The sequence below is a fragment of the Apteryx rowi genome, unplaced genomic scaffold (assembly GCF_003343035.1).
Source record: "Apteryx rowi isolate R43461 unplaced genomic scaffold, aptRow1 scaffold_99, whole genome shotgun sequence".
In the NCBI taxonomy this organism is placed as follows: domain Eukaryota; kingdom Metazoa; phylum Chordata; class Aves; order Apterygiformes; family Apterygidae; genus Apteryx; species Apteryx rowi.
The window spans coordinates 1,917,058-1,928,992 of NW_020451304.1; the positions used below are offsets into that span (position 1 = coordinate 1,917,058).

The window sequence follows — 11,935 nt, forward strand, 5'->3', positions numbered from 1 at the left end:
TTAGGTGTGTGTCAGCCAGGGTATACTGGTGATATCGCAGGCCCTGAAAACAAGAGGTACATTGGGGAGTTGCAGTAAGTCATCTTGACTTCGTGTCTCTCAGGGGGCTCTCTGCTTGTGTGGGGAATGCAGTGCAGAGTGGCCCAACAGCTCGGGGTGTCACTTACTCTGCTTCTTCTTTAGAGATTTGTTTTCCTGAGCATAAAACTTCTGCAATCAGAGACACCATGGGGTCACAGTTTAGGCTGGCAGCCGCAACCACATAGCCATCCCTGAAAGAGAAAGCAGAAGTATGTGGATCTCCCCAGAGCAAATAACTCGGCGTGGCAGCATCCCAATGCTGCTGTGGCTGTAGGCCAGCAGTATATTGGAGCAATCAGGGCAAGGCAGCTGATCCTGCAGCATGCATGGCAACTTGCAGCAGACCGCCTGGTGCTGCTGGAGGCTGGGCACCGAGTCTGAGAGCAGGGGGAGAGGGAGATGTGTCCCTGGCTCCCTGCCTAGTGGGTATCTCTGTCCCAGTGAGTGCTAGCCTTTCCCATTTTGGTTTTGGGGCCTCTCTATCTGATCTCCCGTGGAAGCTGCTCGAAGCTTGGTCTCTCCTCCTTGCCTGTCCTGCTTCATTTTTCTCTCCATGCTCTGAAATCATTTCACTGCTGGTCCAATGGCCTCCTGTGGTGTGCAGCCACAGGAGGGTGACATGGAGCTGCATCCCCACCAAAGGYGGCTCTGCAGGTTGTTACGGAGAGGTGTGGGCCCTGTTCCCCGAGTGCTGCTGTGTCAGGGTGCAGACTGGCTGCAGATTCACTCACCTGATGTAAAAGATCAGGAACTCCAGTTGCTCCAGGCTGCCCTTCACGACTGTGTCCGTGTATCCCTCCCCGCAGCCTGTGAGAGATCATTACAGCCTGCTCAGGGAGCTCCAGCACAGCAGCTGCCACCAGTCCCACCACAGTGCCACAGCAAGTGCAGGCAGGGGAGAAGGGACGTGACTCTGGCTGGTGGAGGGCCTGGGCTGGGGCTGGGCCAGGGATGGGGAGTGGGTTTAGAGGCCCCAGGCAAGCAGAATGGACCAGGAGGTGGAGGACTGTGTCATGACCCCAAGCCTCTACTCGGCTTGGAGAGAGAAGTTCTTCCTGCTTTGTAATTTCTAAGCCACTAGAGATCAGCAAAGAACAAGGGCTCTGTGTATCTTGTGGGCCCAGRTCTCAGAAACAGGGCTCACAAACCCGCTGTGGCAGCCAGTCCAAAGCTTGAACTGCTTCGGGTAACCTCTGTAACTGCTTCTGCCCACAGCCTGGACMAGGTCTGCGTGTTTGCAAACCCCAGACCCAGTAATATCCAAGCAGCTCAGCTAGGAGCCAGTTGAGCTGTTCTCATCTCTCTGCTCCCTCCTACCTGCATAGCGGATGCTTTTCCCAAGCATTGTAGTCCAGAAGAAGGGGACAGTGTGCAGTTCCTTCTGTTTCTTCAGCATGTTTAAGGCAGCAATGTGACCTGTGATGACCCAGCAGAGGAAATATTTTTGTTTCTTGTAGATCTTCAAAGAAATTGCTGAATCTTAAGCCTGCTCATCCCAACCCCACCTTCTGGCTTCTTGGTGCCCCAAATCACTCGAGCTAAGAGCTGATGTGGACGGAGCAGTTATATGCCTTGGTCTAGACTCACTGAAGATTGGGCCAGAGGGTGCCTGGAGAGGTATCTCTCCCCTTCTCCCTCGCACCAGGGCTGGCTCTGGGTAAGCTGTTTGTGAGGAGCCAGGCTCCTGCTCTCTGATCAGTTTACCTGCAAGGGCGCATAGCTAACTCATGATGCTTGTGTGTGCGCGCCACGGACCCTTTCTGCCCAGCTTTGGCCTGGGTAGCCAGCAGGCAGGGCTCCCCGCATCCTGTTGTTGTGCTGTCCCTTCGGCCCCCCTTCCTCGATACCTCTCTCCACGGGGAGCTAGAAGCAAGGCAGCTCCCTGTCTCACCGTGGGCCTCAGCCACCTGTTGGTGATGGATGCTTGATTGCTTCCCATTGAGCAGCGCTACAGGAAAGGAAACCACATCCCCCGCAGCAAAGACATTTGGGATGTTGGTTTGCATGAGCTGAGGGGACAGAAGGCAGTTAGTGCAATGATGGGGGGAATGGGACCGGGTGAGGACCCTGGACACCCAGCTGGCACTTACCAGATCCACCAGGAYGGCACCGCTGCTGTCCCTGGCAATGGAGGTGCCCTTCAGAAATGCTGAACTGGGAGATGCCCCTGTGGGGAAAGGAGCAAGGACACATGCAGCAAAGCTCTGCAAAGGCAGGGAGGAAATTTGGCCTAGGCCCCTACAGCAGGCACATGCCTTTGGTGTCTGTTCGGTCCGCCTGGACCAGAGCAGCTAGCAGCAGTGACCAGTGCTTGGGCTGGTGCTTAGCTGATCCAGGGGCAATAAAACCAGGCCACAGAACAAAGTGCGCTCTGATAACACAGGAGCGACCTACAGAGCTCAGCAAGCATGCCAAAGTCGTACAGAAAGTGCTGCTTCCCTCCTGCCAAGTGATTGCTCAYGGGCAAGGGACTTTCTCAGGTGTTTGGGGCCAGGAGGAAGGGCTGGATAATACAGTAAGAAAGAGATGCAAGGAATGGTGTGCCCTGGGAATGGACTGGAGTGCTCTGGGATTGCTGGTTGCTTTCCCCATCCCCCAAACTGCCTCTTTCTCCCAACTGGAGTCTCTTACCTATTCCAGCCAGCACCACATCTGCAGGTATTTTCTTTCCRCTGTCCAGAACAGCTTCTGTGACCTAGGAAAGAAGCAGAATTATTAACAAAGGGCTAAAAACTCTGTSCTAATTCCCACAGCCTCCCAGCTGCCTGGTTCTTTGCTTCCCTAGGTTCAGATCTTGACTTTAAACCACTTTGTCCAACTAACATGTTGCTAGGTACATAGGAGAAAATGAAGATGTTGCCCCTAAGATATAAACACATGCTGGTACCCTTTGAGCCCAGAGTTGTGTGCAGTGAGGGTCTGTACATGGCAAGAGAGAGTCTAGGCACAGGCATATACCTCAGTTTGGGGGTTTTCCCCCTAAAGCTATCGGTTCAGGAATCACAAGGGCATGACTGACCTTTCCATCTTTTCCTTTCAGCTCAGAGAGTTTTGTTTTCATGTAAAACTTCACCCCCTTGTTTTGCAGCATCTGTAAAGGAAGAGGAAGCTGGTACAAGTGCTCACTAGGAAAATCTAGGCTGATAAAAACAGCAGTACCCAGTCAAAACCCAGGCAGGGAGCTGAGCTGCTGCTCCAGGCTGCAGAGAGGTTTCATTTGTTTCCCCACCTCCCAGCTGGTGCGGGGCACACTGGAAGCCCGGCTTGGCTTTGCTCAGCTATCCTGGTCAGGACCAGCGTGTGAGTGGGCTTGGTGATGTAGTTGATCTGGGGGAGATGTGACACTTGCGTGAGGGAGCTTGGGGCCAACCTTGTACGCACAGCTCGCTTCGGTGAGCCCTATGTGAGAAAGGTGGCTAGACATGTAAGGTTATGACTCAGAGCAAGGGCTGGATTGTCTGGGCTGGTGCAGATCACAAGGCTGTTTGGATGGTGTGTGTTCTCTGTCCTGGAAATTAACACCAGATTTCCTAACCTTCATGGCAACACCTCCAACCTGAGAACCCAGCACATTCTGGAAAGGGAACTCCTTTTTCTCCACCACCGAGATGGCAGCAGCCTTATCTGAGAGGAAGGCAGCTATCTCCATTCCTGCAAGCAAAGGACATGCCCAACGTAAGTCTGCTGCAAGCATGAACCTGCACCCTCCTCCTTGGAAATCTTTTCCCCTTCTAGATGAAGAGAACAACTCTGATGTATTGCCAGCACTTAACTGCTCTTCTATGCATTTCTGGGCTGATATATTTAGCCTCCCCCACCCCCAATTCTCTGTTCTCATGCACTGTTGACCCAGATATTAGGAACTACAAAGAAAAGCTCCTGGCTGTGTGCAAAACAGCCCCCTTTCCTTGCCTTGCCCCCTTCCTTTTCCAGTGCTTCTGGGGAGTCCAGCTCCTCCAAAGGACAGTAGCCTTTTCATAAGCTCCCTTTTGTAAGGACTTTTTCACATTTCCCTCCRTCCAGGTCCAAGAACTGTTTACAGCTCTCAAAGTTTCTGGCTATCACAAGAAAGAGTTACTGCACGCTGGGTAACACATGCCCCACTAGTTACAGGACTCCAGGGAGGGACCAAGCCAGGTAGCAAATGAACATCCCTTCCCTGAGGGCCYCTAGTTAATCTGCACACACAGCAGAAGTGAGTTTCAAGGCTATCATTAACGATTTGATATCCACCCCAGCCTGGTACCTACGAATGAAGCTCCTATGATCACCAGATTCTTGCCAGTCGCTAGCTCTAAGATCTTGCTAGAGTCTTCTGGGGTTTGGAGAAGACATATGTTCTGCAGGTCTGCACCTGGGACTTCCAGGGGGTTGGGGCTGAAAGAGAGATAATCCAGACATGTGTCATGATCATAAATGAAACAGGGAGGAAGGGAGGCCACACAAACCCACGCAATCCCTTGGCCTTCTCATCCCACCCTATCCTTTCATCTCATCCCCTATTCCCCTCCCTCTCATGCGCCTCTAGAGTGCCTGATGCTACTGAAGACCTCCAAGCCCCAGTATCGAGCCATCTTGTCCTGTCAGAAATCTTGCACATGACAAGTATTTTGTACACTCACTGGCTGCCTGTGGCAATGAGCAGGTGATTGTACTTCTGGGAGGACCCATTCTTGAAGCGGACCTTCTGCCTCTGGAAATCCACTGACACTGCCTGCAGGAGAAGATAGGAGGTGAAGATCAAACAAGCATCTCTGGTCRACACCAGCACTGGTGTCCTGCCACATCAATCTGTTCTGCTTGTCTGTGACTGAATCTCCTATATTTGAACACCAAGGTACAACAAGGAAATGCTGGGGTCCTGTCTCTCACTTCCCACAGGTGTTAGGCTTTGGGAACACTGAACATCACAGCACTAAATCTGGGTTCTTCTAAGGGGTGCACAGAAAGCTAGTTTCAAAGGTCACCCTTTTTGCATGTGATGGGCACAACTGTCCATGTGTAGTGTAGATAGATGTTACACCCAAAACACGCACACAGGCCCTAGCACTGGCCTTGGAGTGCTCTCCCAGGAGATAATGTGTACTGAAGCAGAGCCCTGCTTTCTGGAAATATAACATTATGCCTGCAGGTGTGGGCATCACCTCCACACAGCAGGGACAGGACCATGCATTGAGAACCCATCTGAGCTGCTCTCACACCTCTCTCTCTGTCCAGAGCTCTATGCCACGAGCATGAAGGAATTCAGGTGTCCTCAGGTAGATGTCCTCAGCCTTCAAGTTCATTTCCTGCAAATAAAGCAGAAATGTAAAGTGAAGCACTTCTTCCTACTGCCAGTGACACTCTTGCAGTGTTTACAGGGAAGTACATTTGCATAAGAGGCAAATTCTGCACTAGTGACTCACAGCTGCTCACACTGCCCCATCCCCATCATCTTCCTGTCGCCCCCTCAAAAAGCCATCAGCTCAGCTCTRGCAGGGAGAACTCAGTTGAAGGGGATAAAACCTCTAACTTATGGTGGACTTTGATCAAAGACTTTCTGGGAGGAAGCAGTGAGACATTAGCCGGGAAGTATACCCCCTTTCCTCGCGGGTATCTCAGAGCTCTGACTGGCTTGCCAGAATGGATCATTTTGTCACTCAGCCTGGTCCTGAATGCGGGCCATGCCCCTGAATCATACATGAAAGCTGGCACAGTGCTTCCCTTCCCACACACAAACCTTGCTCAGTTTAGACCTGTCATATGGGCTGTGTTTCTCTTTGGTGGCCATGATGATCCTGCCAGTGAAGCCCTCCTGGCGAAGTGTTTCTGCACAGACCAGGGCAGCCACACCTACAAGAGATGCTCAGCTCAGCCCCCCTACACATCACCCTGGGGAAGGAGGGAGGAGGAAAGCCCTCCCTGGAGAAGAGATTGGCAGCTCCCAGCATCTGTGGGGAGGGCAGAGTACAGACCACATCACTGACCTCCCCCCAGGAGCAGCACCGTGTCCTGGTTGAGAAGGCATCGCTTACTTGTGTCCTTCACCCTCCGGCTGCTTTCAAGATCCTGGAAGAAAGTGAGAAATACTGAAATCACGTCTAGCCCAAGGTGCTGGCTGTGCTTAGTGACAGCAGGTAAGGTCAGTACCTTCATTTTTGCTGTAACAAACACCTTTCCATCTACCACTGTCACCTGCAGGGATGAAAGCAGAGTGCGTTTCAGTGCCGCGCTCAAGGGGTGGTGGCAGGAGCGCTCCTGAGCGGCGCCGCTCGAGCAGGCACGCTGCTCCATGCTTTCTGGCCCCGCAGAGACTGAGAGCATGGGCAGGGGTCTGGCTTGGCTGCTAGTGGGGATAACGGTGAGCTGCCACGCAGTTTAGAGCCTGGAGGGAAAGGTGTCTGGGACACAAAGCTAGAGACCCCCCAGGAAGAAGCAGGGTGATGGAGTCTGGCCCTAAGGAGCAAGGATCAGGTGCCACTGGGTGTTCGTGGTGGCCCCGCTCTGCTCAGCTGAACACCGCAGGACAAGGGTCTCGGTCACGCCGCGGCGAGCTGTGGCAGCTCCTGTTGGTGCTGACGAGCTCGCTAGCTTTTCTCCTCCTCCCAGGGGCACTCAGGAAAAGGTACCAATCCTTTTTTCTTTTTTTTTTCCTCCAAGAAGAGCTGGGCTGGCTGTGCGGGATGCAGTGCTGCCGGGGGTATCGCATCCCCCTTGACAGCCAGGAGCTTTGGGACAGGGGGCTACGCGACCCCAAGAAACGATCCCGTGTGCAGCAACATGTAACGGGAGCACGGCACCGGGGCAGGATCCTCCCGGTCGGCGCTGGGAATGGCACCCCGAGCGCTCGCGGGAACGAGTGCAGGAAAGCGTGGAGGTTTGGGAGCGAGCCGGGAGGGGGACGTGCGAGCACGAATTCACCTTGAAGCAGGGAAGACAGTCCAGGGCAGGATACTCCTCGATGTCTCCGGTTTTGATGTTAAAGCAGGCGCCGTGCCAGGGACAGCGCAGCCTTTTGCCTTTCAAGACGCCTGCGATTAAAAGCAATAAACCCCCGAACCGTGCGATCAGTGCGGACGTTCCCGCCGGGGCCCTCGGGGCGGGGGGCTACCTCTGCTGAGCGGGGCGCCATGGTGGGGGCACCTGCTGCCCAGGGCGCTGAACTCCGTCCCGTTCCTCACCAGCAGCACGGTGTGGCCGGCCACCGTGGCCTCCCGGAGCCTGCGGGAGAGGCGGATGGGGAGGTGGGGGGTGGCTGGGGGGGGGACGCAGCGCCCCGGGGTGGGGAGCCGGGCCGGGCCAACATGGTGGCACGGTCGCCATGGCGACGCCGCCCCGGCCTCCACCACCATCACCACCAGCCCAGGCCTCATGGCGCCGCGCTGGGCCTTCCCCCCCCCGGGCCTGGGCGCTCACTCGCCGTCCCGCATGTCGGCCTCCTCGCAGACCTCGGCGGTGACGGTGTCTCCGCAGTCCATGCCGGCGGCGCCTGCGGGCGAGCGGAGGGATGGGGGTGATGGCAGCGCCCCGGGCATGGCCTCCCCCTGGGCACTCACCAGCTCCTCGCCCCAAAAACCGGGGTGATGTCACCCCCCATCCGGGCTGGGGACAAAAAGCCGAGGCTCCCCCCCAGGGTGTCTGGCCACAGCAGGGATGACAGATAACAGCAAACACCTGGGAACGACCCGCACAGAAAATGCACGTTTCTCCACTTTTTCTCCCTTTATCCCCAAATTTGAAGCCCGTTCTGCAGCGCCGGGCTTGTTATGGGCACTAGCTGACAAAAATGCAGGTAACCCCCGTCTCAGTCGGCTTCCCGCCCAAAAAGGAGGCAAAAACCCCATCATTAGTGCTCTCCCGGCCTTAGCAAGCACTTTGTTAGGCTTGGCTGAGGGGCGAGGTTGCTTTCGTCTCTGTTTTGCAGGAAAAAAATGAAAAACCGAGCACAAAAGGTTCCGTCGGGGGGGTGCGTCGGTGTGGCAGGCAGAACAAGCAAAAAGAAACGCCGCGAGACACAGAAGCGACGACTCGCTGCCGCGCCGCCAGCATCCCCGAGGGAAGCACCGCGGCATACTCACGCGGTCCCGCCGCCGTCCGGGCGCTCCCGGCGAAAGCGAGCCTGGCCGCCCTGGCCGCCCGCCGCCAGCCCGCATCGGGGTCAACGCTCCCGGAAAGTTAGGCAACGCCTCGGCACCGGGCGGGAGCCGGAGGTGGGCGCCCCGGGAAGGAGCGCGGCAGCGTGGGAAGGAGCCGGCCCGCAACGCTTATCTGCTTTCTGCAATTGGTCGGCGCGTTGTTATTTGCGCTCGCCCGCGTTTAGAAACTGCTTGCAAAAGTGCTGGGGACGCTTAGGAACTGCGATGCAGGCGTGGTCTGAAGACTTGGCTGCATCGTGCGCAATACAGCTGGGGCAACAAAAAKCGGGTAAACAGTTTTACCCCGGTGCGTGCCTGGTACCCCCTTTTCTTTCTTGACATGCGCTGCAGCTCAGCGCACTGTGTCTTTGCAGCACTTTGGGATGGTTTCACTCCTTTTTATGCATTTCTATAACATTCAAAATGATTTAGCTCAATTTTTTGGCCTGGAGYCCTTCCAGCTCCCGCTGATTTTAACGAGTACGAAGCATTCAGCATCTCTGCAAGTGACTTAAATACAAATTCTGCTTGTGCACATACAAATTTTGATTAGCCGACGGCCAGGCACCGGGGTCCCGGTGCTGTTTGTTCAGYGAAGGCGTTAGCTAAGCCTTACAGAAAGCAGTACGCTACTTACCCTTGGCCACCGTGCTATTTTTGCAACGGAGTGGGATTTGCAAAAATGGGAGTAATGCCTACGCTGTTTGTGTCTACTCCAGTTTTTGTCTCTATTTCACAGTCAATATGTCTGAAAACCTTAAAATATGCCTCAAAAGTTAGGGGGAAAAAGTTTCTCGGCGTGTTTTCACCATCTCCCTTGCGGTGGCAGAGCTTTGCAGGGACCAGCTTTCTGGAGCACAGCCCGGTCGTAAACCCAGCGTGCGGGGAGCGGGCAAACAAAAATCCTCCGCCGCGTCTTGCGGTGGGCTCGGCCCGGAGGAAAGGACGTGCACGTGGATGCTCTGCAAGCGCGAGGTGGAGCYGGCTGGTCCCGGGGACCCGATCCCACGCTGGCTATTTGCGACGCCGCTCGCTGCATCACGCGGTGGGCAAGCTGTTGGTGCCCGTTCCTCCAGGGCCAGTGCCAGGGCCGGGCAATATAACGAGTGAGTGTAGCCCCGGCGCGGTGCGTGCCCACGATGGGCACAGGTGTGAAGCTTTTTTCTCTCTCGGTGCCAACAAGCAGCTTTTGGGCTCTGCCTCCTGGCCAGGAGCCTGAGCGTGAAGCAATTTGGCTGCTGAAGGGCTCTGTTTAAACTCTGTAATTATTCTCCAGAAGCAAGTTCCCACGTGGAGACGCAGCAGCCCTCGCGGAGGCTTTCTCTGACTCAGCAGAACTTGCCGAAAAATGCTGCTTGCCGAAAAACGCTTACGGACGAAAGCTGCAGCGCTCCAGCAAAGCGGCAGGTACAAAGGCTGGTGCCCGGCTTTGGGACGAGCCAGGTGGCACTTGCTTCGGTGCCACGCGGTGACTTTTGCAACGCAGCTAATCTGGATGCTGGCTGCGGCCGAGCCTCGGCGGCGGGGGAATGGCTTCTGAATGGTGCAAAGGGAGGAAGAAGAAACAAAATCCTCCCCTCTGACAGGGATAAAGACAACAGCGGCAAAGGACTCCTACTCTGTCAGGAAAGTTAAAAAAGGCATTGGCTGTAAGAGTAGAGGCTTGAGCCTAGCCACCGCCTCTGTGGCAGCTAACACCCGGGAGAACGCACAGATGCAAGGGATTCATGGAATGGGATGGTGTTGGAGGCAGATTCTCTGGAATATACTTTGTAAGCATCTTTGGCCCTTTATTAGGTAACCCAGAGCTAGCTGTTCAGAGTGGTTCAGACCTTTGTTTGTAAAACAGAGCAGGATTAAAATGAGAAAGGAAGGAAGGAAGAGAAAGGAAGCGGTGCCCTAAGCCCCCGCAGCGCACAGGTAAGCTGAGCAGTCTCTTAAAGGACCTGCCAGCTGCCTTCGGGCTGACTCACCCTAGCTGAGGAGCTGGCCTCGTATTTTACTAGATATCTTCATTTTTTCTGCATCTCTCCAGCATGACACAGCCTTGCCTGCGCTCCAGAAAATTTGAGTTTATAGGCAAAGATTTAATGGGAGTATCCCTCCTCCCTTCAAGTCCCTATTCCCATCAGCCAGCGCAGCACATTTTTCCACGCCATAACGGAGCCGTGGCTTTGCAGACATATAGTTGTCCCTCCTCTGCTTTGCCCCCAGCTTGAGCAGGTCACTGTCTTTTCCTGCCTTAGAAGAGCTGCTGATTTTAACCGAGCATTACATACAGAGTCAAACGTTAGGGAAGAACGTTTAGGCACAGGAAGAGGAAGCAAGGTAAAACTGTAGCAGAGCTAAAATGATTGATGGGACATTGCTCTCAGAGCAGCTCGGTTTGTGATATTAATACCGAGAGAATTCAGAAGGGAATACAGCAGGAGAAGCAGCTCTGAAGCTCCTGCACTTATATTCCTGATGCAGGAGTCACTGAGGGGGCTCGGCGACATGCAGAGCTGCACGCCGGGGTTTGGGTGCCCAAGGCATGTGTCCGCCTTGCCGGGTTCGCTCTGAACCTGTCTGAACTGCAAAAACTGGTGGTGTCAGAAATACCCCATGACTGTGCACGTAACCAGAAAGCACACAGATATCTATCAGGAATTACTCAAGCTTCAGAGTGGTAAACTGAGCAGGAAAATATGTTTATCCCACAGGAGAAGAAGATGGCGAAGGAAAGTGGATTTGCTTATAGGGTAAGAATAATCATATGTGGGGTTTCACATATTCTTCCTAAGCGTTCATGTCTGGCCATAATAAGAGATGGGATACTAGGCTGGATGGACACCTGACCCCACGTTTCCCTGTTCTTCTGTCGCATCAGGAAAGGAGGAACCTTACTAATAGCAGCAGGTAAAAAAATCCATACAGTGGACAAATTTGGGGCATGTCKGTTACTAAGACTGTGGGAGAAACATAAGGAATCGAGCATGCTGCCATGCTCGCAGGACTTGTGCCTGTATCACTGCCGTGTGGGACGGCAGTCATGGGAAAGGTCCCACCTGTGGCCACAGGTAGAAGTCATGCTCTGTGCTTGTCAGCAGCGGAGAAGATGCTCGCAAGACTGAAAGCAGCAGGAAAGCAGAAGCAGTCACGCGTCTGTTGGTGGAAATGTTTTTTATCCCATGGTATAGCTGTGCAGCTGGGGAGAAAAGGAGAGGGCACGTGCTTTGTCCAACTAGTTCGTAATAGATGGTCCAGCCCAAGGCCTTGAGAGACAGCTGAGCCACTGGCATCCTTAGCTATGCTACACTGTTATCACAGGTTTCTCCTATAGGTCCTGTGCACCAAATCCTGAGCAAAGAGCCTTCCAGTCCTGAGGAAAGAGAAGAAAGACTCCTGACAGACAGAAAAACAAGAATCTCCAGAATGCCTCTGACAACCTCGTTCGCTTTGACCCAGCAAAGACATAATCCTGCCACGGGCTGGTTTAACGTGTGGGCGAAGCAGGCTCTGCATGGGTGGTTCCGGGTCTCGGCTGAGCGGGTTATTCCTGCACTCCGGGCTGTGAAAGGGACGGTGCCAGCACGCTGCACGCGGCCGGGCAGGGGCAGGCAGCTGGCTGCTGGGAGCACAACACCCTGCTTCTGCGAAGCTCGCGGGAGATACTGTGTTATTCAAGGAACGGTGTCCCTAAGGGTTAGTAAAGGCATCCCTGTCTGCACAGCAGGACGCATGCAGGGCCGGTCAAAACG

General features: G+C 54.5%; 1 protein-coding gene across 1 annotated transcript; it reads right to left on the reverse strand.

The window, feature by feature from the left end:
* On the reverse strand, nt 1-7,538 carry LOC112960761 (apoptosis-inducing factor 3-like). The gene is made up of 18 exons (XM_026055327.1): nt 7,477-7,538; nt 7,172-7,281; nt 6,982-7,091; nt 6,211-6,255; nt 6,048-6,129; nt 5,801-5,913; nt 5,283-5,369; nt 4,704-4,795; nt 4,328-4,458; nt 3,617-3,732; nt 3,101-3,172; nt 2,713-2,776; nt 2,172-2,248; nt 1,973-2,090; nt 1,399-1,497; nt 813-888; nt 168-272; nt 1-43 (listed from the first exon to the last, which is right to left on the reverse strand). Exons 1-18 carry the CDS (start codon nt 7,536-7,538, stop codon nt 1-3), a joined length of 1,602 nt encoding a protein of 533 aa, XP_025911112.1.
* Between the last annotated feature and the right edge of the window lie 4,397 nt (nt 7,539-11,935).